The 26,849-nt window shown below is 41.8% G+C and overlaps 2 protein-coding genes across 2 annotated transcripts; both read left to right on the top strand.

Moving 5' to 3' along the window:
* The first annotated feature begins 473 nt into the window (after positions 1 to 473).
* Positions 474 to 5,902, top strand: plvapa (plasmalemma vesicle associated protein a). The gene is made up of 6 exons (XM_080503869.1): positions 474 to 1,131; positions 1,800 to 1,866; positions 1,970 to 2,682; positions 3,369 to 4,221; positions 5,134 to 5,191; positions 5,615 to 5,902. Exons 1-6 carry the CDS (start codon positions 736 to 738, stop codon positions 5,646 to 5,648), a joined length of 2,121 nt encoding a protein of 706 aa, XP_080359995.1. The 5' UTR covers positions 474 to 735; the 3' UTR covers positions 5,649 to 5,902.
* Positions 5,903 to 13,289: 7,387 nt separating this feature from the next.
* On the top strand, positions 13,290 to 26,430 carry LOC308135212 (anoctamin-8-like; the record flags this gene model as incomplete). The annotated part of the gene is made up of 18 exons (XM_080503091.1): positions 13,290 to 13,419; positions 16,152 to 16,262; positions 17,142 to 17,274; positions 18,449 to 18,587; positions 18,699 to 18,795; positions 18,875 to 18,991; positions 19,149 to 19,276; positions 19,811 to 19,972; positions 21,190 to 21,342; positions 21,754 to 21,880; positions 22,079 to 22,134; positions 22,233 to 22,307; positions 23,115 to 23,612; positions 24,303 to 24,476; positions 24,566 to 24,757; positions 24,851 to 24,982; positions 25,231 to 25,341; positions 25,774 to 26,430. The coding sequence occupies exons 1-18, from the start codon at positions 13,329 to 13,331 to the stop codon at positions 26,428 to 26,430; spliced, it is 3,153 nt and encodes a 1,050-aa protein (XP_080359217.1). The 5' UTR covers positions 13,290 to 13,328.
* Positions 26,431 to 26,849: the final 419 nt, after the last annotated feature.

The raw sequence follows: 26,849 nt of genomic DNA, 5'->3' as shown, positions 1-26,849 counted from the left end.
TGGTGTGGCCTTTATGACTCACAGGGATCAACAACGAAAACACATGTTTTTTTTCTGGGTCTGAATGTGAATTTTTCATGACAAAACTGTTCAACGGTAACCACATGAAACTACTTTTATGAATAGCTAGCTTTCCTAACCTACCTACACTGTAGCCAAACACCTACGACATGGGCCTTTGTTTTTACAAAATCAATAAATGCTGAAATTTCATGCTCAGATTATCATTATAATTCGTAATAACATCTCTACGAGTGTGTGTATGTGGCCGTATTTGAACTGGACATTCATGCATGCCTGTTGGCTCGTTGACTTGGTTTGCATTAGTCAACATGGGAGGGAAACCAGTGGAGACAGCCGATGAAGGGAGGAGACTAAACCTAGGACCACTTCCCATCATGGGAAATGTGTGGCCAAAGGAGTTTATAAACTCCTGCCCATGTTTATAGCGAATCCACAATTTTATCAATTCTCACGTTATCAGTGCTGCAGAGAGGAAACGTCTGGCCCGTGGCGGTGGTGTTTTACGAGAGGAAGGGGCAGAAGCCTTTCAAGAAATGGACTGTGAAATCTGCTGGCTGGTCTGAAAACATCCAGCATTGTTTGATTTGCCCATTTGGCTTGCACACCACTCTGTTGTGGTTCAGAGATGAACTCGGTTTGAACTTGACTGACAGCTTGTGGTGTTTCTTAAACTTTGGAGTCGACTGCAAACCTTCTCCCTCCACCCGCACCATGTACAGCAGTGGCTATTCGCAAGTCTCCCGATACAGCCCTCCATCCCAGAAGAAGATGAAGCACCGCTCAAAAGGCAAGAGTTGTGGCTACTACATGCGGATCGTCTTCTTCTTCTCTTCGCTCATCCAGTCCCTCATCATAGTCAGCCTCGTGCTCTTTCTGGTCTATGGTAAGACGCAGGACTCGGCATCCACGTCACGCATCCAGGACCTGGAGGAGAGCTTCAGCCGGCTGTCCATAGAGAACGTCGCCCTGAAGCAGCAAAGGAAAAACCTGACCAACCTACTGAACACCACCTTGACCGAGAAGGCTCGTAATGACTTTGACCTGACCAAGCTGCGCTTTGTGTGCAACATGTCGATTCTCTTTTTCCAAGATTATGAGAAAAAGCTGGTAAGAAAGCACCTTTGTTCTTTTTTCTTTTCAATACATTTATCATAAATTACATTATTTGACTGTAATTGAATTACTCACCTTCCACCAGCAGTTGAAAATTATATTAATTAATAATCTGCTAAAATGGTTCATTAGCTTGTTGTTCCAAGTTGGGGGTCTGCAACACTCAGCTCTTCAGCCCCTTTAGTGACTCCCTGCAGTTTTGAAGGAGCAGTATTCCTATTATTTTCATTATGTTTACAGTACAAGGTCACTTTCAGAGACACTGTTATTTGATCAACTAAGATAAATAAAGTAACCTTCCTGCCACCTTTTTATACAAAGCGTTTTTAATCCAATGTGAATGTCCACAGATGGGTTTTCTTGATTTCCCCTTGAAACATATGAGATTGTTGTTTTGGCTCAATAGCAAAGTTACATATGAATGTTTACATATTTGTCTTTGAATTTTTTTTTGTATCTTAATTTTGAAGTTTAGATCCATAAGAGTTAGATTTTATTAGTAGTGTGTTCGTACACTGAGTCATTTCATAAATGACTGATTACTGACAATGCATTTTTATAGATGGTTCAAAATAACATAGTAGATTTTTATTGAATGATTCTTTGTATGTAATGCAGGGGAAAATACTGATGCTTTATTTGCTCTTTGTTAATCTGAACAGCAACAGTGCAACGGCGAGATGTTGCTCTATAGGATGAAAGGCTATAATAACAGATGCCCAGAAATGGGTGAGTATATTTCTTCATTCCAACTGAAAACAGTAACCAGTGACAATGAATTGAATATTTTGGCTTCACCTGACATTTGTATGTCAAACTTTCACATAAACAGCACCAATACCCGGTAACTGCAACTGTGGACTGCTGGCTCAACAAATGCAAGCCAGACTGGAGCTTGTTCAATCTAACTTCACCCAGACAGTGCAGAGGATGAGGATGGAAATGGACCGGACGGCCAAAGAGAGAGACAACCTGAGCTTGGAGACCATTCGTCTGAGGAGAGACAAATCCACGTTTGAAAAGGAGCTGGAGATTTATAGGCAAAAATCAAAAGATGAGTTTACCCACTCCTTGAGATCGGTCTCCAACGTCTCCCGGAATTTCCTACTGAAGATCGAGTCCCTCTTCCCTTCTCACATTGCCTTCCAGATCTCCTGCCCAAAGCAGAGAGAACACCTGGAGCAGATTCGCTCCAACTGCACCAGCCTTTCCAGAGAAATCGAAGACAAGCTCCAGCGTTACCTGAACGTTGTGGGAGACCAGGTCACGGGCATCCAGGCCGAGAACGGCCGTTTGAAGGCAGAGAACTGGCGACTGTCCGAGGACTACCGCTGGTGTGGCCAAAACCGCACGGGAATGATTGTGCAGCACAGACAGAACTTTGACAAGCTTCAGCGCAAGCATGACAATGACAAGGAGACACTCCTGATGGAGAAGATGAAGCTGATTGGAGATATTGAGGTCCTTGAAAACAATGTCAAATATAAAAGTAAAGAGGTTGATCATCTGACAGAGCAAATTAAGCTGCTCAACATGTCATGCAAGGTGAGAAGAAACTTTCTTGTCTAAGCTCTTTTGTAATTTTCTTTTGCAGCTTATGATTAGGTTACACTTTATTTATTCTGAACAAATAATAATAATAACAACAACAACAACAACAACAACAACAACAATATTAATAATAATAATAATACTGCAAAAAATGCAATTAAAGAAAAATGATGCAGATAAAGGCAATAAAGGTAGATGGTGATTTGGACCTCTATCGGAGTAGTTGTATTATGATCTGCATATACTTGTTCAAGATGCGGTTAATTTTTTGGTGTGTAGATTTTAAATTCTTTTATAAATGATATTTTCTGCAATTTTTTTTCTTTTACTCTAACAGGAGACAAAAAACCCCAAACAGAGCATAGGCCGTGTATTATTGTTTTGACATAATGTGGTCTTACACAAGATATACAAGGCAAAAACAGTCTGATTGATCAAGTCCCGCAGGAGGAGGTGGGCAGAAAAACGTATGCCAGTATCCAACAAGAGGGCAAAAAGGTTCAAGCTGGTAGATACTTTTGTATCTGTTATCTGTTAGGTGTTGGCTTATCAAATGTAAAACAAAATGTGAGCTTCTACAATGTTCTTCTAATTAAGAAAATGTATTTCAGTGTCTATATGTATTCTATTAATTCTAAACGGCTGTAAAAATATATATTTATATTTTTCTTTTATTTCAGGCAGGATCAGGTGGAAGTGTATTTTCTGGACTTGTGCCCTCGCGGTCAGGCACACAGAGTCAGCCTGCCTGGGACTCATATGGGGGAGGTGGATCCAACTCTTTTGGTCGGGCAAGCACAGGTGGATTAGGGTCAAACGTAGGCTCTTCTGGGTCATCATTCAATAAGCCTTCAACAACAGGAACTGGAAGCGGCTCATCTTTCTCATCCTCTGGCTCAAGCTCAAGCTCGAGCCTCGGCTCCTCCTCGCTGGGGCTCAATAAGCCAGCGTCCGCCGCTGGGGCATTTTCAGGTTTGGGATCGTCATCATCCTCAAGTACGAGCCTTAGCTCAAGTGGGTCAAGCGCAAACAAGCCAGTAGTGGGTGCAAAGAGCTCTTCATCATTTGGGTCAACCTTTGGGTCAGCCTTTGGGTCATCAGGGTCAAGCACAAGTCTTAGCTCAAGCAACACAGGGTCAAATAAGCAGACGTCTAGTTCTAGTTCTAGTTCCAGTTCCTCTGGGTCAACAGGGTCAGGTACAGGTTATGGTTCTACTGGATATGGCTCAAATAAGCAGACATCAAATAGTGGAAAAAGCTCCTCATCATTCGGGTATGGGTCATCATCTTCTGGTGGATCGTCTTCATCAAGTGGGTCGTCGTCATCAAGCGGTTCAAGTGGGTCATCAACTGGATCTTCTGGGTCTACTGGGTCAACCAACAAGGGTGGATCAAGCAATACGGGTTGGTTTGGGTTTGGAAGCAGTAGCTCGGGACAAACTAAACCAGGAAGTGTTCCAGGGAAATCGTCATCAAGCAGTGGATCTGGTACATTCGGTGGAGGAAGGACAAGTGGACTGGCAGCTGGTTCAAGTGAGTTAAAATAACAGGAGTAGTTAAAAATGATGGTGTTAGGTTCTTGCTGTTCTCGTCTTGTTTTTGTCAGACGTCTCTGACAGCTTCCATCCATGCACACACTTTTAATTTACATGTCCATGTTTCAGATCTCTGATTCATTGTTTATCATCTGATTTATTGTTGCGTTTTAAAAGGGGTTTTAAAGCTACTGTTAAGGGTTTGAATAACATTAAAAAAAATACAATCAAATAGTACATTTTCACTTTAATTCTCTCACAGCAGATTGGCATGGTGGTGCAGTGGTTGGGACTATTGCCTCAAAGTAGGGCAATCCAGGGCATTGCCTGGAGCGCAGTCTTCATCTTACTGTGACGAATGACATGCTTTGATAGGCTGATTTGTATTTGTGGCTCAAAATCGTTGTGCAGTTTGGATGTCGGTGTCTTTCTATGTCGGCTCGTTGATCCGTCATGTTCAGGGTGAACCCTGGACTTTTAACAATGTTTCCTGGTATTGGTGCCAACTGTTCACTGTCTGAGTCTGGATGAAGCAGGCGTAAAATATGGTTGGAGGGAGAGATGTTGCAGAATGCTCTACAGTTTAAATTGCATTCACTCTTTCCTATGGCACTGACAGCAAAGCTGCCACGCAAAGTGTGTGCTATCCATGGTGAGTAACTTATAGGTCAGTGTCTTTTTTCGCCCCCCAAGGACAGTTGGACATGTGGCATCAAGCACCATACTGCCAAGATTACTGACTGGCCTACTTGAGCCACTTTAATCCCTGCTCCAGTAAAAACTAGAGATGGGTTTTAGTGTTAATCAGTTGAAATCTCAGTAGTTTTAGCAGCACTCAAAGGCGAACTGATGAACCATACTTGTGGAAAAGCAATAATGCCAATCGTGTCTTCTCATGTTTTATCCACAGTGAGTCTAACTCAGCACATTCAAGAAATGAAGCGTCTGCTCAACCCCCCTGGCCCAGAGTGAGTACATACCACTGTGTCCTCAAGATGAGAAAGTTCATGTATTTTCTGAATTGTAACGTGTGCACAAAGGCAGTGTGCTCTATTCATGTTGTTGCAACAAAAAAACCCAAACAAAAACAACAATAAATCCACAAATACTCATAATTAGCATGCCTACTTAATATCAACAAATCTATATATTTTATACAGAAAATAGAAACTTTACTATTACTGGATTAGATAGATGTAAGATTTGTCAAGCATAGGTTAAATGTAGTGGTAACAGGAGATGATCAAGTGTGCTTCCATTGTTAGAATACAGAATATCTTCCAAGTTTTAACCAATCCCCCCCCCCCCCCCATGTTAGAAAAATGAGTAAGAATCCTATTTTTTTTGTTTTCTTTCTTTCTCTTTTTCTTTTTCTTTCTGTCTTTCTGCAGCAACAAGCAAGATCTCTCCTTCATGCTGGGATAGTCGACCTTCTGAGGGGGAAAAACACACTTTTATATTACACTGTATCTTTTACACAAAGGTGACTTAACGTTAATGTGTTGAGTTCACGTGTTTATCAAAAAAAGACACTGTATAACCTACACTGGTTTTAAACGCAATATTAATTCTACTAACTTGCACTTTTGAATGTAAAATGTGAAGTTTGTGTCTTATGCATGCACAAATGTCAGTATTTTGACCCTGCAAATACATGAAATAAACGTTTTTAAACTTCAGCACAGTAGCAATATGTCTCATTTGTTGTTTTCGTTCTTTATAAACAAAGCTATTTAAAATATAACCCCCTTTAGACCCGGAAAGGACTGTTTGTCCCTATGTGCGTCACCTATTGTGTGGCTAATTGTCTACAAATGACTTCCCAGCCCTTCCAGCAACAGTTTACTGGTGACATGGTTTTAATCCTTCCAACATGTTTATGTTTACCTGCCAACCTGTCAGTAGTGCGGCCAGGGACAGAATGGAGCAGCCTGTGATAAAGCTCATGCGTCCACCCTGTTGTTAAACAGTGTGATCGGTCTTCACCGCAAAAGAACACGGATATCCATAATCTAAATACATCCTCAAAATATCTTTTATAAAGAGTACTTGAAAGGAGGGAAGTTGCCACTGGAATATCTGATGACAACTGTTCAAATAAAACAATAGCAAGCAGATTTCATCTCCAAACTTTGGTACACGTTCAATAAAATGTGTGTGTGTGTGTGTGTATGTTGGGGGGAGGGGGGGTCCTCCAATATTATGAGAGAAGAATAGGACCTTCCTCTCATGACATTACTCCATATTATCACATTGCCTGATGTTATTGACAACTCCAAGTCTGCTTCAACATGGAGCCAGAAGGGTGGAGGGGAGGATAAAAACCTCCATCATGAGATATGACAAACATCCTGCCCGCTGCACTGACAAAGGATGGGTGAGCACAGTTGGATGAAGAATCTGAAGTGTAGTTGTGCTGATGCCAATTTGATAAATAAATACAGCACTTAGACTCAAGTGAAGTGATAGCCCCTTCCCGTCTAAAGGATATCCTTTGTTTAACACCAAGCGCTTTTCCACGTTTGGAATGTGTGGCTTCACTGCAGGAGAAGCTGTGAGGATATAAAAGGTCAGGTGGTTGAATGCTTCTGGGAGTTGCTTTATTAGTCGGCCTGAGACACAGGATGCGTTAAAACTACTTTACTGGAAAAGTCATCAAGATGATACTGGTGTTTCCTGTCGTCCAGGCTCCTTTTTCTGTCAGCTCACGCAGTTTCTGCATCCCTCCCCCTACACACACACACACACACACACACACACACACACACACACACACACACACACACACACACACACACACACACACACACACACACACACACACACACACACACACACACACTCACGTGCATAAGTGGCACAGTTCACTAACCAGGGTGAAAACCTGCACAGTGGACCATGATGATCATATTTATAGAGAGGGAGTTGAATTTAGGAGGTTTCTCTGATTGGTTTAGGCTTTCAACAAGAAAAGAACAATTACTACAACATTATAATTCTATGCAACCTGAAAATTTAAGTTTTAAACAAATTAGAGAGGTTTTTTAAAAAAAGAAAGATTTTTTTGCTGAATATTTTCAGCAAAGCTATCAACTGCATACAATTGAATTAAATTGTTCAAATGTAATTACTGAATTAAAATGTATCCGTGAATCAATACATTTCTCATTTATTTGAATTTGCTTTTGCTTTAAATATCAATCACATTAGAAGTGATCACCAATGTCTCTTGATGTCTCTATGCTTGATTTATGTGTCTACTTTTTTTACATTTTTGTGTCCCACAATTCTTAAATAGGTCAATATTTAGGTCATGCAGCCACTGGAAACAAACTCTTCTACTACGTGGTCACGCCGAGGACAAATAACTTCCATGCATGATTTAAGGAATCACTCAGTGTTCTTTGGGGATCTCGATTCGTGGCATTGTTAAGACCACAGACGACAAGTTGGTGCCATTGGCCTTATAGTCTGTCCTGGCTCCTCTCCCCCCCCCCCAGGGCAGGAAATTGAAAGGGTGGTTATGATTACAACCTCCTTCCTTAGCTGGAGCCACAGGACTGTGACCCCTTTTGTCTGTTGTCACTAATGTTCCTGCTTTAAAGTGGCTTCTAATTGCGTTTCCTATCTGCAGGGCCTCGCTCATGGTCACATCGCTGACCAGGCTGGTGGAAGCATCGTGGGGCAAACCCCGCTCTCTTCCTTGTGCCGGGGCAAACCGACTGGGGGGGGTGACAGTGCTGGACACAACCCGGAAGATAAAATGTCCCCAAACACTTGGCATCTTTTTGTTTTGAAGTCAGAGTGCAGCATTGACTTTCACCTTGACCTCCCTCAGAAGAATTGCTGTCTTAAAAGGAAAGCGTGGATCATTTTAATCGCTGAAAGAGGGACGTGTTTGATTTTGTGTAACCTGCACTTGATGAGCACAAAACAAGCCTGTCGTGTTTATGAGAGGAAAGCAAAACACTGCAGAATCACAAAGATGGCTTGGTTTAAATCGTGATTTCTGAACATTTATTTTTTCTGAACTTGAATTTCAATAATGAATGGTAAAGTACTGAGAAGTTATATTTTCCTTACATTATTTAACAACAGCCTGATGAGCATAGAAATTCTAACTCTTTGCTTGGTGCCTGTCAGGGTTATTGCCTCATAGTATTTACAGAATTCTTTTAAAAGAAGTGTTTTTATGACCTCTTGTGTAATTCAGCCCCCCACCCCCCCCCCCCCCACCCCCTCCAAAAAGAAAATGCATTTGAAGATAAAGTTGATCTACTGAATCATCACAAAGCTCTTCATTTAAGTCCTCCCTTGGCATTAGAAACTAGCTCTGCTTATTTTAAGATATCTTCTTGTCCATTTTTGCACCATTGCTCATCCATCTCTGATATGTACTTGTGAAAATTTTGGGATGACTCATTTATGTAAAATTCCATTAGTGGAAGATCCTCACTGACGTGTACCTCATGTTAGTTCTCCCCATATCATTGCCTATCTGACCCCAGACAACAGTAGTAGGAGCTGTCGGTTTTGGAAAGTTTCTCAACCTCTCTGCCAGCGGGTGAAAATAAAACAATGTTCTTTCAAAATAAAAATTTGAAACTATATTATTTCTCTAATTGCAAGAAGAGGAGGAGGACGTTAGTGCTTCAATGGCCCCTTAAGGGTCATCAACACAGTGGATCATGTCAGCCATGTTTGAGTGATCTGATTCTGGATGAAAGCTGAAGAGCAGGTCGATCAGTTTGTTGGCCTCAGTCACTCTTTAATGTCAGGCAGAAAAACTATTGAAACATAGTCATATTCGCCAAATATATACTGTACCTACCATGGGGTCAAATGTAAAATGCAAATGCAAAATCCTATCTGCACACAAAATGCAAACCTTCCTACAAAAGCATTGACTTTATCGTTGTCATTGATTAACCATCACCTGCTGAGTCTCCCACCGACAGGGATATCGGAAGATTACCAGTCGTTAAGTCTGCTAAGGCAGGGAAACGGAGTTAAAGCCAGTGTAGCTACAGTATCTGACCTGTTCATTCCCACAAATAGACACCACTCCTCTGCTGGGTGAGCATATCGAGATCTCTAATGGTGTGTTTTTCCATTCTTTTCACGTGAAACTGAAAGTAGAATCAAAAGAAGTTAACTCTGTTATCTGTGTTTTAAGTGCTTCGATGATTTATAGGGTGTCTTCAAAAGGTCGTCCAGCTGCTTCCCGTAGAAATGACAAAAACAATAAAAATCCCCTGATTTGAAACAATCCAAACGCTAATAAAAATATTGCTTTTGACTCATTGATATATCCGTTAGTTTTATTTTATTCTGCATAGATATTTTTCTCTTCCTTTTTATTTATTTATTTTTGCTTTCAAATGTATTGCTAATGGAACAACAATTTTTTTTTAAAAAGAGAGAAGAATCCCTATCTGACCAGTTTACATTAATTTGTAAATACCTGACCTGAATCTGAAAACCGTAATAACATGTGACTCACACAGTGACACCTGTGACTAAATGTGGTTTTATTTGTCATATTTCAGTAAGAATGGTTTAATCTGACATTAAAAAAAGTTTCTAGTTTGACTGGTACTAAGGCTCTTTATGCAACAACAACATGGAAAATGTATTGTTTATAGTAAGAAGCTTGTTTTAAAATGAGGGACTCTTCACATAGTGCTGGTTGTATGGGTTCCAGTCATTTACAGCGTTGGTCTGGATAAACTGTGTATTGAAGGTAGGTGGATTAATGGGTGTGGCTGAACGGTTGTGAGAGAAAGAGTTTTTGATTGATCTCTGAAAAGGAAGCCTGAATGCTGGATCCCTAATGATGTGAAACATTAGACTGTGTGCTGCTTCCATCTAGTGTCACGAGTTATGTATTGCCCCAGTGGTTGGCGCGTGAAGGAACGACATGTGCCCTGAATGAGACACACACACACACACACACACACACACACACACACACACACACACACACACACACACACACACACACCTATTATCAATTTACAATGTGTCTGATTTTTGGTTTTCCAGCTGACTGTAGTATACATAATTCAGCCAAAAAAAAAAAATCAAGAAGGAAAAAGGTAAATAAAAAAAAAGGGGGTGGGGGGGAGGGGGGTTTTTTCATTGGAATTGAGCCAGACTACCTCACAGTGGCGTTTCTACATGTCAATACTTGGTGGGGCAAGATTTCATTTCACTAATGTACCACCGGTGTAGATCAGGAGAAAACACAGCCTGACGAGAGAAGACCATTAACCAGGAAGTAGGGTCATCACACACTAATCATGTGCATTTTGGAGGACTTTATTCACAGACAAGAAAATATTGCAGATCATCTTAAACAATCAATAACGTGCTTTTGCATACAGTCCTTTCTGGTGACACCAGGTGGGGTTCAGCCCCACGTGCACCTGATGACCAGTGGCCTACCTGGCGTCTATTGAAACCCACACATGCACAATGAGAACATGCAAACTCCAAACATAAAGATCCCTCATCTCAGAGCACAACGTAGATTAGAACAAGGGATCATCTTGCTATGGGCTGACAGATGTGAACGCCGACACCACTGTGCTTATTGAATGTACAGTTAAAACTGTGTGATTAGCTGCAAAAAAAAATACATTTCAGCCAGCTTTGATTTTGGCTTTGTCATAAAAGAAAGGTAATCTGCATTCATTGTTTATAAAAAATGTTGCTTTTATTTTTCAGGTTCAGTGGCCTACGACCATCACTATCTGCCTCTTAGTCTGACAGAGATCATCAATGACTTGTTTAATTTGTGTCAGTCTTTTGTTTCACATTCAGATAATACAGCTGGTCATTAGAAGTTCAGTGATGAATAACAAGATCACATTTTTATTTTCTGCATATTTGTGGACTGCACAGCCAGAGTTTAAACCTGCCGCACCACCATTTCTCAAAGATCTCTGTCGGACTGGAATGTTGTGTCTGTGGGAGCCATTTCAGTCCAGTGAAGTCACTGTGATTTGAAGAACCCAGTTTGAGATGAGTTCACCCTTGTTCGATGGCGTGGATGCTTGAAGTGGCCACCTGAAGACACACACACACACACTGTGCTCATAAAGGGATGCACATGGTCATCAACAATCAACAAGTAAACAACACTGGCGTCTTACAAAAGCCCAAACTGCTCCAAGAAAATATCCTGAACTCTGTGTCGTCACATGAAGAATTGATGCTGAATAGATGTAGTTCATGTTGATAACAAATTTCAAACCAATAATCTTACCAGATCAATTAGATCAGGATCCATTTATCTTACTCAGTTTGTCTATTTTGATAAACCTGTCAAAAATGTGTTCTTTCCTTTCTCTGTCATTCTGTGTTTTCAGGTTGTGCCGGTTCTCCCCAGAATGTTGGCCTTGTGGGGATGACTGAACCTGGATCAGCCAGAGGAGTCTTCCTAATGAAATTAAATGGGGAAAAAAACGCCTTTGTACATGTTTGCTACAGCATAACTTGTGGTTTTTCATAATTTTTTAGGCACTATTAAGTGTCTAGTAATTTAACCTGACTGGTGCTTTGTTGCTGCTCACAGACAAAAGGAGCAGAGCAGCATTGCTTCTAATCGGCCCACAAAATTGTGGGTAAATTAGTCTCTGTGTGAGCTTTGTGTGTAATTGTTTACACTATTACATAAAAAAATACAACTGTGAGAAACATTGTCATTCATCATTTTTTCTAAAACGGAGGAGCTATTCATTCATTAATTTTATGTTTTTATTTAAATTTTATTATTCATTTGTCCAGTAAGAGAATGCTTATTTTTGTGGTTGTATTTTGAGTTTTACATACATGAATGGATTATTTTCTTTAAAGATGTCATTACTGAAATTTGTTGCCTTAAACAAGAAGTAGTGACTGAAAAAGCTGTCTGAATGAAACGCTGGTTATAGAGGGATTATTTGTTAATAAACCGATTTTGTTAAGCATATCAATGTGTATAACAACCAATAATGTAATAACAGTAGTAACATAATAACTGTCAGGAAACTGCCATTCTGAATGTAAAAAGCCCATCATGTGAAATGCTGCCAGTAACGTAATGACATAGTAAAATATTTCTTATAATCATGATTAAGTCAATGTTACAGAGTATGATAAGATAACAGATGAGATTAAATAATCCTTTATGTGTTCCACAATGGGTAAAGTGGACAGTAATGAGAGTCGCAAAAGAATATGAACAATAATTACAAATATGAAAAACAATAACAACAGTAAAAATTATGTAAATCAATATCGTAACTGATATTATTTTACATTCTTGCACGATAATGTTGGTGACTGGAAATGTAGCATAAATTATGTTATTATTACAAGTACAGTATTATTACAACTATCCACTTTCCTTTTTATTTATAGGCAAACTACACAAAATTGTATAAAAAGGCAATAAATATGTGTCTACCTGTGTATTGTTTCAATACTGGCTCGTTATTACATTTAGAGTGGACTATCTGTCAATTCAATCATGCAATAATGTATACAATTTTTGGCTAAATGATTTTAAAAAAAATAATGTTATCACAGGACGAGCTTTATTACGTGAGAAAAAAATATCCTAAATTATTAAATTGTGGGTTGTTACAAAGAGGTATACTTGGGAATATATAATTAGACAGCTGAGCTCTACATGCGAAGCTGTCCTGCACGTGCGCGTCATCTCGGAGCCGTGGCCCCGGCGCGCGGTGTTTCCCTCCACTCTGTCGTCACGCAGTCACGACTGGTGCGCGTAACGTGTTGATGCCATGACCAACATGATCCTCCTCCTCCACTCCCTCCTCCTCCTCCTCCTCCTCCTCCTCAATTTTCAGATACAGCGAATACAGTCCGTGTATGTTTGCGTGTGCGCGCGCGTGCACGCCACGGCCATGAAATAAACGCAGGCTCCTCGTGCAGCGTGCGGTTCCACCTGGTTTCTCGGTGCGTGGCAGCAGCGGCATGCAGCAGCAGCAGCAGCAGCAGCAGGCGGCGGCAGCCACCGCAGCAGCGGGTACCAACGACGGTGGCAGCAGCGGCACCGCAGACGTCGACGACAGAGACGGAGCAGCGGGGGAGAGGATGGAGAGGACGGTGCCGAGCGAGCAGCAGGACCGGACCCGCAACCAGCAGCAGCAGCAGCAGACGTCCTTATCACCGTCCGCAGTACTCGGTGAGTTATCCCGGTGACATGTTTTTACTGCGCGAGTATTTATGCACTGGACCCCCCCCCAAAAAAAAAAAAAAAGGATAATGGAGATGAAGCGGCTGTGCATGTACAATATGGTGCAGTGACTGATGCTTAATAGACCTTCGGTGAATGAGTCACGGGAGACCGGACGGGTCCGTGCTGGTTGGTTTTTTTTGTGGTTTTTTTTGGTTGCCGGTGCGTCTTTTCCTTCACGGTGCATGCATGAGGCCCGGGAAGAGTCAGGTCTCTGTGGTCCACAGGAGCGTCCTGCAGGAGGTGGACGTCCCGCTGGGCTCTGCTCTGCTGCCACACTGGACCGTGGAGAGATGAGGAGCTGTGGTGATGATGAGGTGCAGGCTGGGTTTGTTTTGTCTCAGGTCCTTCATAGAGCTGGCTGCTTGGAGAAAGACCATAACTCCTGTTTGTTTGAGGGTTGTTGGTTTTTTTTTTGGTTTTTGTTTTTTTTTTACATTTCTGGAATTACATGGTTTAAAGCAGCGTTGAGAAGAGTTTATCGTTCAGTTTTATCTGCGATGTGTGCATGCTAAAATGAACAAGTTATATAATGGTATTCTGGATTGTTGAATAATCAAATCAGGTGCCATATGGTCACTAGATACTAAAATGAGCTTCAAACAAAATCATTCACATATTTTAACTCGCGACGAGCAAATAGAAACCGAAATAGTGGCTCTTCAGAGTGTTTGTTGTTTTTTTCTTGTGTCTAAAGATAGATATTTACTTTGTATTTTGATAAATGTGTGTTTTCCCACCAAGCTGTACAGTGATTTTGCTAATCGGGTCATATTTCCTGCCGGTTGGCATAAATTCTTCTTCCATGTGTTATTAATGCTCATAATATGGCTCCACACGTGCTGGAGCTCATGTCAGAGACTGCAATGTGTTCAAATGAGGTCTTTGCTCAAACACAGTCTTGTTTGAAGCTGAAATAATTGATGACAAAGAATACTGTTTGTTTTCTCTGTGTGTGTTTTTTTATAGGTATAAATAGAACGAAAATACATTCAACTCCTTTCTCTTGCCATGTAAGGCACGTTAGGCTTCTTGACAAAACCTTGTTATCGTATCAGTATTGGTAATACCGCTTTGGTTTTCTGAAGAACAACAATGTTTTTATCCTCGTGATGCATTACCAGCCCTCGCTGAGCATTTTGACAACACTTTGTATCAGTTGATATGAGGCATAGTTGTTTGTTTTCAAGGTTGCCAGATGTGTTTTTGGGGGATTTCACCAGTTTTTACTGTGCAGTTGGAGTTACCTGTATTTGTTGCCTTATGGTCATGAACTGATACCTACACAGAGGTGAACTTTGTATCAAGATGAAGGTTTTTTTTGTTGATATTTTACCTTGTTCTTGAAGATTTTAGAAGATTTGAACCTTGCAAAGAGATGGATTAGATTGATGACCTAATTCAACCATCCATGGAGAGTGTCGCCATCCAGTTAACTTGTGTTTTGCCCAGATCAGGGGTGCAGGGAGCTGGAACAAATAGCAGCCGAAATTGGTACAATTCAAGTAGAAAAAGTTGGTGAAAACATCGTCCCAGTCGTGGAATACATTCATGATGTTGACGCATCATGGGACAAACACAAAGAAACACATTTTAATGTACAACGTGTAATATATCACCTCATTATTACATGTTGCTGAATACATTCATCGAGACTTGGGGAAGAGATTTCCACATCCCGTATTTAATGAGCAGTGAAGTCACTGAGAACCAGGGGAACCATTAGTCTGAAGGACTTTGCCAACGCAGGACAGAGGAGGCGCAGCCAGTGTCTGTGATGTCGCTTGGCTTGCGTCATTGTGCTCCGCTCAAAGTCAAACGCTCATCTTGCAAAATCACCTCGACATGCCATCATAAAAAAAAAAAAATTTAATTAAAAAAAAAACATCTGAAGATAAATTCACCCTTTGTTGTGCAGAGCTGCTTCACTGATTTAACAACACAGTTTGCCTACGATTCAAGTGTTTCTAGCAGCAGTGGTTGGTGATAAGCTGAAGCCCTCCTGACTCCCCGTGCTGAAAAGTGTGCGACGTGATAATGCAGCGACTCTGCAGAATGTGATTTCCTCATCACGGACACGGACTGGCAGAGTGTCACAGTATAATTCAGTGAACAATGAGGAGAGCAGTCAGTCACTGTGGCGAGCGTGGCTGCCGAGTGGGAAGCCAGGAAAAGCCAAGTGTGTGAAAAAGAAGCGGCAGACGTGATGAGTTCAGACTTCACCGTGATGACACGGCCGAGTTGAGTTCAGCGGTTGGACAGGCACGCTTCGTGGAGTAGTTTGTTTTGTGGGTGTAAAGGCACACCAAGCCGTGATCTCATTGTTTGCTGTTTAGAATGTTTACTCAGAGTCAAATGACCCTCCGGTGCAGAGCAGAAAACCTTCATGCTGGCTGGATAATTATTTTGGACATTTATCTTATTGTGACAGGATGACAGAGCAAAAAAAAAAGTAAAAAATGGAGGAAGCAGAATTCGCCGATGAGTAGTAGAGCGATACTAATGACTAACCTGTCATCTGCATCCAGGATCACACACAAGACGAAAGAAGACCATCTGTCGATCTGCCTTTTTTTTTCTCTCCCTCTAACACGCTCTTTCACTTTAAATGTAAACTAACACACCCAATGTTACTAACTCAGTATCACTTTTTCCTCATGTCACCTTTCTTCTCTTCGCAGATAAGCTGTTCGGGAAGCGGCTTTTGCAGGCCCGACACTACATCATGTCTCGGAAGTCCTGGTTAAAGATGGTTCCGACTGAAAACTGTGATATCCTGATGACGTTTCCGGGTACAGAAGACTTAACACCTGTCCTTGTTTGTCAAAAGAATAATCCCTCGCTGCAGCGAAAACAGCTCTCTGTCGATGTGTTTGGAAAACGTCCAACCACTCAGCTGTCTTATTCCGACTTAAAATGTGGTCTCTGTGGACAATTTCATGCTATTCAGTAATTCTGATCTGCATCACCTTGTGATGGTGCTGTATGTGTGCAAAAGCTGCTTGTGACACAAAGCACAGATGCCTTTATTTTTTTGTATTTTGTATCAGGACATTAGGACACCAAGTCAACATCATAAGCTCTTTTATCATATTACCTGTCAATGGCTTTTATAAGGTCCGTATAAATAGCCTTATTATTCAGAACAGTGTACCCTTGTTGTTCAGATTCACGTTCACATTTTACATAACATAGTCTCGCTTTTGTAATGGCATGAATGTAATGTTAATGGAAACAATGGGGTAATTTAAACTCCAATGCACACGTTCTAACTAAATAATGTCAGGCACTGTCAGCTTTACCTAAGTGAAGGTTTCATTTGTGTAAGAGGCCAGAGATAAATTGGTTAATTAGGACATAATAATAAGCCAGCAGTCAGCAGCTGGATTCAGGCTGGAAATAGGTCCACAGTCTATTCTGTTGACCAGCAGGAAATGTTTATGATACACATCGACAGGAGTTATTGCCGTGACCTTTCACTGTCGCCGCCACCGAACCGCTTCATGGCAAATGACTTTATGTGGAGAGCAGCTCTCTTTCAGGTCGATCATGCAGCAGCACAGGTCACTTCCTCTCTCGTGTATTAACAAAAAGTCGACGTCTACCTCTAATATCAACAACCTATAATAAACAAATCACCATTAATAATGGATATCTTTTCTCCGTTTCAGATACAATAGACGACCACACTCTGCTGTGGCTCCTCAATCAGATCCGCGTCGGCATTCCTCAAGTCAGCATCCAAGTCCGACAGCATAAACACACCCAGGCAAACGCCTTCTTCATCACCACAACGTTTGAGAAGTAAGACGCAACACCCATTTGCACTCTTTTAATTTTGTATTTTACCAGCTGTCTTGATTCCAATGCTTGGGAATAGTTCATTCATGTTTGGTACAGCAGACCACATGGTACAATATGTACTTCAGCCTAAAATCGATAATGTCAAGAGTCAAAATAACAATGAGGATTTAATTTCAAGGGGAATTTTTATATGTGTTTCTGGTATACTTAAAAAGGTCAGGACATTATCCAGCTTACCCCGACCTGTTGAGATACAATTTTATACCACAAGGTGCTGCATTGAGCCACACAAATGAAGCATTGTGGTTCGAATGAAGCAAATCTCTGAAAGCCAAATAATAGGTCAATGTTTTTTTGTACTTTTTTATATTTTTTTGTATTTCTTATTTTTGTCTGTTACAAGGCTCAGCAAGGTGATATATTAAACAGCTGCAAGATACTAATCTATTTAAAAACACCCTGACAAATAAATCTCTATGCAGTATTTACTAAGAAATTGCTATATGTAGTTTGATTCATCTAACTTAGTGAAAACCAGGAATACGAGGCAATAATCCAGCATATTTGTCCATCTTTTAACAGCTAATGAACACGTTTGTTGGATTTTCTCTGTAAAACTGCCCTGAAATGACTTTGTGTTTGACTCTATATAAATAAAGTTGAATTGAATTGATTGTTGGTGAAATGAATACTTCTTATGTGTTATCAATATTACTACTGCATATCTTAGAATAAGCTCCAGAGCGTCATATCCCCACCTGAAATAAGTATTTTGATATAAAAGGCAAAGGATCATTGCACACATCTGTCATTTTCCAGTTTTTTTGTGAGACTTTCTCATTAGTGAGATATAAGCAACGTTGCAGAATCATTCATTCTTCAGTCACTTTGCTGAGCTCAGATAAGCTAATTAACCTCTGGCACTGATTCAAACAAATGCACACACGCACTTATTTTTGACTTGTTTTATTCCCCTAAAATATTTAAATATTTCTTTGAGAATGTCTGTAATTGCAGATTTGAAGCGCAGTCATGTCCCAGTCTGTTGTCGAGCGGCGACCAAACGCCCGCATCCCGTCAACCATCCTGCAGTCCAGCCTCGGCACAGTGTTAGTTAGCGTTAGCGCTCCCTCGGGTTTAACGCCGCTCGCTCACACTCTCCCCTCCCTGTCAGCTTACTGCGAGGAGCCGAGCAGATGGGCATGCACAAGACCGTCAAGCCACAGTTCGGTGGTGGGATGCGGCGCTTTTGCTGCGAGGAGGACAACATCTACGAGAACATTGAGAGCGAGCTCTGCTTTTTTACTTCACAGGTTGGAAGATGTTTGTTTACGTCTTGTTGATGAATCCTATCCAAGCAGGTGAACTCTGTTCTCTTAACTGTTATATATTATGACTGCTTTGGTTCTGTAACTGCTCCCCAGGAGCGTCAGAGCATCATCAAGTACTGGCTGGACAACCTGCGGGCCAAACAAGGGGAGGTGCTTCATAACATTCACTTCCTGGAAGGACAGCCGATCAGTAATGCTTGTTTTTTTTATTGCAAAACGCTTTGAGAGTGTACAGCGGGATATGTTTCACCAACATATGTCCTCTTTAGTTCCAGAGTTGGTAGCTCGAGGGGTCATCCTTCAAATGTTTCCCCTTCATGAACAGAGGATACTTAACCAGCTGATGACATCCTGGGTCCAGGCTGTGTGTGAGAGCCAGCCCCTCGGTACGCAACTTCACAGCTCACAAGTTTGCAAAAGATAACAGTAACTGACTGCAATAAAACCCTTAGATTGACTTTTTTTTGTTAGTATTGTAAATCCCAACAAGTCTTCTCAACTGAATCCCGAAGTGAGTTGTTCACGGTTTTGTCCATTTTGCAGACGATATCTGTGACTACTTTGGAGTGAAGATCGGCATGTATTTTGCCTGGCTGGGTTTTTACACCAACTCCATGCTTTACCCTGCAGTCATTGGCTTTCTGCTGTGGATACTTGCGGAGGCGGATCAGGTACATAAAGTCTTTCATCCAACTATCCATGTTGTTTATACCATTGTATCCAGTGTGGGATTGCGGGGAGCTGCAGCAGATCATTGCTGGCTCTTGGTGATGAAAGCATGGTGTACACACCCTGGACAAGTTTGAATTATTTTATTAAAACACATTTTTACACCTGTATTTGTTGACAGTGCAATGGGAGCAGGTTAAAATATTCAGTTTGAGTGCACGCTACCCTCATTTTGGGGAGTGCTTTAATTTCAATGAGGTGGACTCGTCCTCCCACACTTTGAAAATCCATGTATCATTTGTCGATTAATGGGTATTTGCACATTCATTTTCTGTTTTTTTTATACTTGAACTGCCATGTTGATTTGACTCTTTTCCATTATATCTGCTTAGAAATGTTTAAGTACCTCACACAGAGAGTCACAATATCTTAATACTGTGAATATTAGTGAGAAAACTAAACTCTAATGCAGATAATCATGTTTTCAGGTTCAGATGTAATGATGATCTCATTCACTCTTTCCCTGTCCTCATCAGACCAGTCAGGATATTTGCTGTGTGGTTTTTGCCCTCTTCAATGTTGTGTGGGCCACGTTGTTCCTGGAGCGCTGGAAGAGGCGAGAGGCTGAGCTGGCTTACCGCTGGGGCACTCTGGACACACCGGCTGAGTCTCTGGAGGAGCCCAGGCCCCAGTTCAGGGTGAGGATTGTTGCTATTACACAAATTACACATTTACACAGAATTATAAGGTACGCTGACAGAGAAAGAAGATTTTGTGGAGGGGGTTTTCTGAGGCGCTTGTTGACAGCAGTTAACCCAAGCTCAAAGGAAAGTGAATTTTACCAACACTCAAGTTACTTTATCTCAGTGCATCATTTCCTCTGTTTTCAGGTCTGTGGTTTATTGCACTCAGCAATCAGTTGCACAAGCGCCCGAGCAACTGCAGTGGCACAACACCAGGAAATGTGATCTGTGTGTTAACAAGAGCGTGCCTTTCAAACCCCACGTGCTCTGAGAGGAGGGGGAGGCGGCCTCTTCCCTCTCCCCCTCCTGTTGTGAGGAATAGAGAACTTTCCGGAGGGTGGGGGGGGATGACGTAGGGGATGGGTGTGTTCTAAATGGTATGCGAGTATCATGACACCCAAGCCCGGCTAGCTCAGTCGGTAGAGCATGAGACTCTTAATCTCAGGGTCGTGGGTTCGAGCCCCACGTTGGGCGCAAATCTTTTTGTACATTTTACTTGATGTTAATGAAGTAATTTTATAATCCTGTAATTCTGTGTTATATGTTGTGGTTTTTTTTTGTCTTAGATGAGTCGGCATTTAATTAATTTATGTTTTTTTTTTTTTTTTTAAACCTATGTTTAAAGTGGTAGATTTCAAGTCAAAAATGTACAATTTGAAAATATCACAAGGATATGAACTTGCTCTCTGCATTGTACAGGGAGAAGAAATGGCAAAGTGTCAGGCTAAATTGAAAGGTAAATCTATCAAAAAGAAAAGGTAATAGTGAGAGAGTTACATAGAATATGGCTCCATAGAAGCGATGGACAAAATCACGGTTGAATGTATCTTTTGTGCTGAAAGTTTGAAACTGTGCAAGTTACTAAACTAAACACCAGTCCACCAAACACCCAGACATTTTGCAAGCCAAACTGTTTGTCATCAGAAAAAAGATACTCACCAGTGCAAGATTTAATAACGATACTGTATTTCACATAGTGAAGTTATGAAGTTGGTTAAATGTTTTATTTTTTTTATTGTACAGAAGGGTAGGGAGCAGGTCACCTCGATCTATAATGGTGAAATGTGGATTCCTCAAGAAAAGAAGTTTGCGAACCTCTGCCATAATCTAAAGCAATGATTTATATATTTTCCTTGACCTCCCTGTTTCCTCACCCTCTGTTACCTCTGCAGGGTGTGAAGCGCTGCAGTCCCATAACGGGCTGTGAGGAGTTTTACTACCCGCCGTGGAAGAGAGCCATGTTCAGATGGCTGGTCAGCCTGCCCATCTGCCTCCTCTGCCTCTGTTTCGTCTTCCTTGCGATGCTCCTCTGCCTGGAACTGCAGGTTTGGACTGAAATACACTGTCTGTGTGCGGGTACGTGTGTGTGTGCGTGTGCGTGTGTGTGATCAAAGCAGGGATTTATAAAATCCAATGAAAAAGGTGCCTGTTGTAAGTAACAAACCTGTCAAAAAAGATCCACAACTTTTCTTCACCAAATTTGCTGTATTTTACCGATATAAATCTTGTTTAATAATCAATTAAGTTTTAGTAGTTGTTTCAAACTGGTCGTTAATAGCTCTTACTTCTTAGAAAGAGCAGCGTTGTCTTTTTCATACAGCACAGAATGAAAAAATTAGATAGGCCCTTCCTTTATTCAGAGCCACTCAATGGCTCTATAAAAATAGCCACAGGATTTAAAATGTCAATGAATAGGACTTATTAAAAATGTATGATGCATGTTATTCACCTTGCAGGAGTTGGTGATGGAGATTCAGGAGCTGCCTGGTATCACCAGATTCATTCCTAAGATACTGCTGGCAGTCACTGTAACCGTTTGTGATGAGGTATATAAGAAGATTGCATACTGGCTTAATGACATGGGTAAGAGACACAAATATACTCAAGACTGAATTATTAGCTGTGTGATGCACAATTACAAACTTACTGTTTCAGAAATAAATGATGTTGCTGGAACAAGATTTTCATTCCCATATTGAGTAGATAACTCTCTTTCTCTGATGCCGTGCTGCTTTTAGCCACGTTGACGAATACTGTGGTCTTTTCTGTGTCTTTATCCAGAGAATTACAGACTTCAGAGTGCCTATGAGAACAATCTCATCATCAAGATGGTTTTTGTAAGTCATTCTTCTGCTGCTTTTGTTTGGCGTGAAACAGCCAATTTGTCTCAACCGAGTGTGTGTTCAAATTTCTTGTCATGTCATGTGTTTTCCAGTTTGAATTCATCAACTCTTACCTGAGCCTTTTCTACATTGGATTCTACCTCAAAGACATGGAGCGGCTGAAGGAGGTAACAAGGTTTTTAAAAGAGCAGTTAGAGAGATTGTCGAGCTATAGAATGAGAAAATGTACATTTTGCTTTTTGATTGGCCACTCTGAGGGAAAGTCAAATCTCACTGCTCTCTGAAGGCCTGACAGACTTTCCACTCATAACACATAATGCTGGTAAAGCCGAAGTCAGCATGTTTCTAGACTAAAAGACATGAAAAGGTCGTCGGCCACAAGTTTAAAGCAGCATTTAGATCAACAAGACCTGGACATTTAGCACTGATTTACACAGCTTAAAGGTGCATATTTTTGTGTACAGGAAACTGCTGCATTGAAGGATTAAAATTTAAATGACTCTGAGAAATTAAGAACTTATGCATAGCAGGAACAGTAGCTCTTCTGAAACATATAACAAACTCCTTATTGTTAAAAATGTTCACATGGAGCAAAACTGAAGTCAGTTTATAGCTCAGTCTTCAACATTAGTCCGAGGATTTCATGCGGTCCACCCCAGTTCTATATGTTCATTGCACCTAATGAGTGCTTGTTGAATAACATCCACCTATTTTACAAAATATTGAAATGCAGATTATTGCTTTTGATGCCATCTCATGCTCTCTGCTTCAATGTGTAAAACAATCTAATGTTTGGCTTCTCTACTGTCCAAGTATAGCAGCCTATTAATTTCTCTTCTAATCTACCTCACATTGTATTATTTTCAGCTCCAAAAGTTGAATAGTCTTGGTTTGATTCTTGTTTCCTACTTTGTAAACACGCCTGGAGATTTGAGTCTGTTTCGGGTAATAAGGTAATATCCTTCTCCCGACAGATGCTTGCTACTCTCCTGATTTTCCGTCAGTTCCTCCAGAACATCAAAGAGGTCCTCCAGCCTTATCTGTATGAGCAAAACAAGCTGGGTGTCTTCACCCCCAAGGTGCTGTGGGAGCTGCTCCAAGCCATCATTCTCAAGTACGGCCGCCTTGCTTTGGGAAAGGCCCAAGCCTCAATGACATCCTATTCCTTTCTCAGTCCCAGAGGAGTCCCTGTCAGTCGCACTGCGAATGCCCACCAAGAGACAAAGAGAAGAGGGGATTTGAAGGCAGGATTCAGACTGTCAGAGGAGGAATGGGACATGAGTGACAGTGCCTTGAAGCAACGGAAAGTCAGCTTCACTGAGAAGGTGGACTACCAGGACGTCACGGCGGAAACGCAGGCGGCGGATGACAGCTTCCTAGAGGACAGTCCCACGCTGGTAGAGGACGGGATGGATCCGTCCTGTATTTTTGACAGCTGCGATGAGGATAGTGATTGTGAATCGCTGGCTCAAGTATGTTCTGTGCCCGTTTTTAACTGCTATCTCCCCTTTGTGTCGGTATGATTGTGGCCTCTCCATAAAAACCTCAATGTCACTTTTGCTTTGTTAATCAAGTAGCTACAATCTGGCATTTTACATATTCAATGTCATTTTATGAACAGTTATAAAATATGTGCATAGATTATTTCATCCACATCGTTCACTAATGGGTCACCGCAGCACCCACTGCAATGTTAAGCAACATAAGTAAAAGCCAGTAATTGCTGTTTTGGGTAAATTTCAGCCACACGGTGACCTCGCCTTATTTCTATGTTGAGTTCGCCTGTTTTTCCTATGAATGCATGGATTTTATCCTGGTACTGAGGTTTCCTCCCAAAGTCCAAAAACACGAATTTGAGCCTTGCTCTTCCCATACTCAGCTCCGACGATCAGCTCCAGGACCCCCACCCACCCACCCTGAGAGGAGTTATGGAAATATAGAAGATTGGACATATAATCCAACTGACATTCATACTCTTGAATGTTATTAACTCTTTGGTTCAGACAAAACAAAAAACTCCTATGAAACAATAGTAAAACTGTTCAACGGTGTAACTCTGAAACTACAAACGTTCATCACAAACGGACAAGGTCTTAACACTTGTTTAATGTCATGGGAAACAAACCTCTAAATTAACATAGCTTTAATAAACATCTCAACAGGAGACCAAGGAGAATGCCTCTCTCTCCTCTGCAAAGGAATCCGACTCTCTGTGTCTTCGAAGGAAAAATGCCGATGGAAGAGAGGAAAAGAAGTCCTGGATAGATCCTCCAGAAGAATCTAAAACTGTCAGTCTGACGCAGGCTGAGATTGAGAGCTGCATGCAAACATACGAGGTGGGACCCCTGATACGCCATCTGTACTGAAAACGCACAACATAGTGCATGAGTGTAATATTGTTGGTTGTCGATGTTTGACCCAACAGGACACACTTCAGGACTACCAGGAGATGTTCATTCAGTTTGGCTACGTGGTGCTCTTCTCCTCTGCGTTTCCCCTGGCCGCCATGTGTGCCCTTATCAACAACATCATCGAGATTCGCAGTGACGCCCTGAAGCTATGCACCGGCCTGCAGCGGCCTTTTGGTCAAAGGGTGGAGAACATTGGGCAGTGGCAGGTGGGTGTCGACGAACGTCGGGCCAGTCTTTACTGATTGAATGTAGCTGACGCAGCATCCGATGACACGGAATCCTGTTTCTGTTAACATCAGACTGCAATGGAGGCCATGGGCTTGATAGCCATTATAGTTAACTGTTACCTGATTGGTCAGTGTGGGCAGCTGCAGCGCTTGTTCCCGTGGCTGAGTCCTGAGATGACCATCATCTCCATCGTCTTACTGGAGGTATGCAGCACCGACCGCGTACATCCCCAATATACATTTGTCTTCTTTTTTTTTTTTTTATATACTCCTAATTCCATAATGTGAAGTCACGGCTTTTAATCCAGGTTCATGACTGGACACAAAACCTCACAGGAGTTTTTGTTATGTGTGTGAGATTAGTCTTTAGCCACAAACTAAAGAGCGGTGTTATTTCTCCCTGATGTGATTGCTTGTTGAGCCTGTTCCTTTGTGGTCTTGATGGTTTACAGCACTTTGCAATCCTCCTAAAGTACATCATCCATGTTGCCATCCCTGATATCCCCGGCTGGGTAGCAGAGGAGATGGCCAAGCTAGAGTACCGACGAAGGGAAGCTTTCAAGGTATAGCCGTGTCATAGCTTGAAAGACCTTCGACCTCTGTAAGGCTTGCTGGTGGCTGTACTTTGTGTCGTTGATCTATGTATCCATTAGTGTCCTGTGGTCTCTCTGTGTGCATTATACTAAAATGTACACTAATGTAGCCTTATTTTATAGATGTCACCAAGTACTTTGACATGTTTATGTACCCTGTTATATCACATCACTCGCTCTTAACTTGGTGGTGTCATGTCAGTGAACGCTTTAAGCAATGGTCGGAATAACTTTGCATTAAAATTTAATTCTAAGGCCACTTTTTTTTTTTTTATGCATGTGCCTTGCTTTAAGCAATGCTCGCCACTCTTTCTATGTGACGTTTTACTCTTGTCTCCTGTTATTTTTTATCCCCCCCCCCCAAAAAAAAAATACAAAAAAACAAAACTGTGTACCAATTAGAAGCATGAGCAGCAGGCACAGCAGCACTTCCAGCAGCAGCTCAGACGGCGGCGCGAAGAGGAAGAGCTCCAGCGTCAAGCTGAGCTGCAGGCCGAGGCCCGCCAGGAGAGCGACTACCACAAGGCAGACTCGCAGCACCAGCACCACCACGACAAAGCACAAGGAAACAAGGCGGGCGACAAGCCCAAAAGACCCAGCTCTCTTCTTGGAAACAACAACGTGATGAAGCTGAAGCAGATCATTCCTCTCCAGGGGAAGTTCTCCTCTGGCGCCTCACGCTCCCCAGCCCAGTCCCCGACCGGAGGTGAAGCCAAGCTCCCCGGGTTTCTCAAGTTCTTGAAGTCGCCTGAAGCGAAAAAAGAACCAGCAGGAGCAGCTGGCACAAGCACTGGATCAACAGTGACTTCCACAGTTCCCCCGAGTGGCCAGGAGAGGTCACAGTCCCCCAACAGGACTTTCAGTCCAGGGAAGCTGTTCAGTTTTAGCAAGTCGGAGGGTACAGTGGTGTGTGCAAATGGAACACAGCCGCCTACCCATGCTGCGAATGTCCAGCCGAACAGGGCAGATCTAAACATGACCCCAGAAGAATTGCCCTCCAACGAGTCTGACAAAGGGGATTCAAGACAATTGAATGATGTAGAGAACTCAAAATCTTAATAAACGCTCAGTTGCAGCTACTGTAACACTGTATATGGAGAGCAAATGTACAGGAAAGACACTAATGCACCTGCAGTGTTGGACACCAGGTTAGTCACAAAGACCATATGTAAGGTCAGAGTTTAGACTATTAACTCTTGATGCAAATTATGTCTCACAAAGCATCACACTGTATCTACTAACTCTTGATTGTCTAGCCTCCATGTAAAAATGTACAGTTAGTGTATCTTCTTGAATGGGGCTTTTAACAACCTGTACTTGAGGTTCAAACTTTGCATGACTCAACAGCATCTGAACCGACAGGAAAGATCTGCCTGCAAATTCACAGATGAGACCTTTTTATAAGTTGTTCACTCCTGGTTTGTTCCCTCTCACTGCGCAGATGCCTGTATCGAATGCATGCTGCATCACATGCATGC

The sequence above is a fragment of the Blennius ocellaris genome, assembly GCF_963422515.1.
Source record: "Blennius ocellaris genome assembly, chromosome: 10".
In the NCBI taxonomy this organism is placed as follows: Eukaryota; Metazoa; Chordata; class Actinopteri; order Blenniiformes; family Blenniidae; genus Blennius; species Blennius ocellaris.
This window is presented reverse-complemented; position numbering and strand designations above follow the sequence as displayed.

What these genes read in the sequence shown, in the direction of transcription:
- plvapa (XM_080503869.1), top strand. Translation starts at nt 736, where the DNA reads ATGTACAGCAGTGGCTATTCGCAAGTCTCCCGATACAGCCCTCCATCC. An exon ending in TAACAGATGCCCAGAAATGG is followed by an intron (nt 1,867 to 1,969) that starts GTGAGTATATTT and finishes TCACATAAACAG; the next exon opens with CACCAATACCCGGTAACTGC. An exon ending in TGCTCAACATGTCATGCAAG is followed by an intron (nt 2,683 to 3,368) that starts GTGAGAAGAAAC and finishes CTTTTATTTCAG; the next exon opens with GCAGGATCAGGTGGAAGTGT.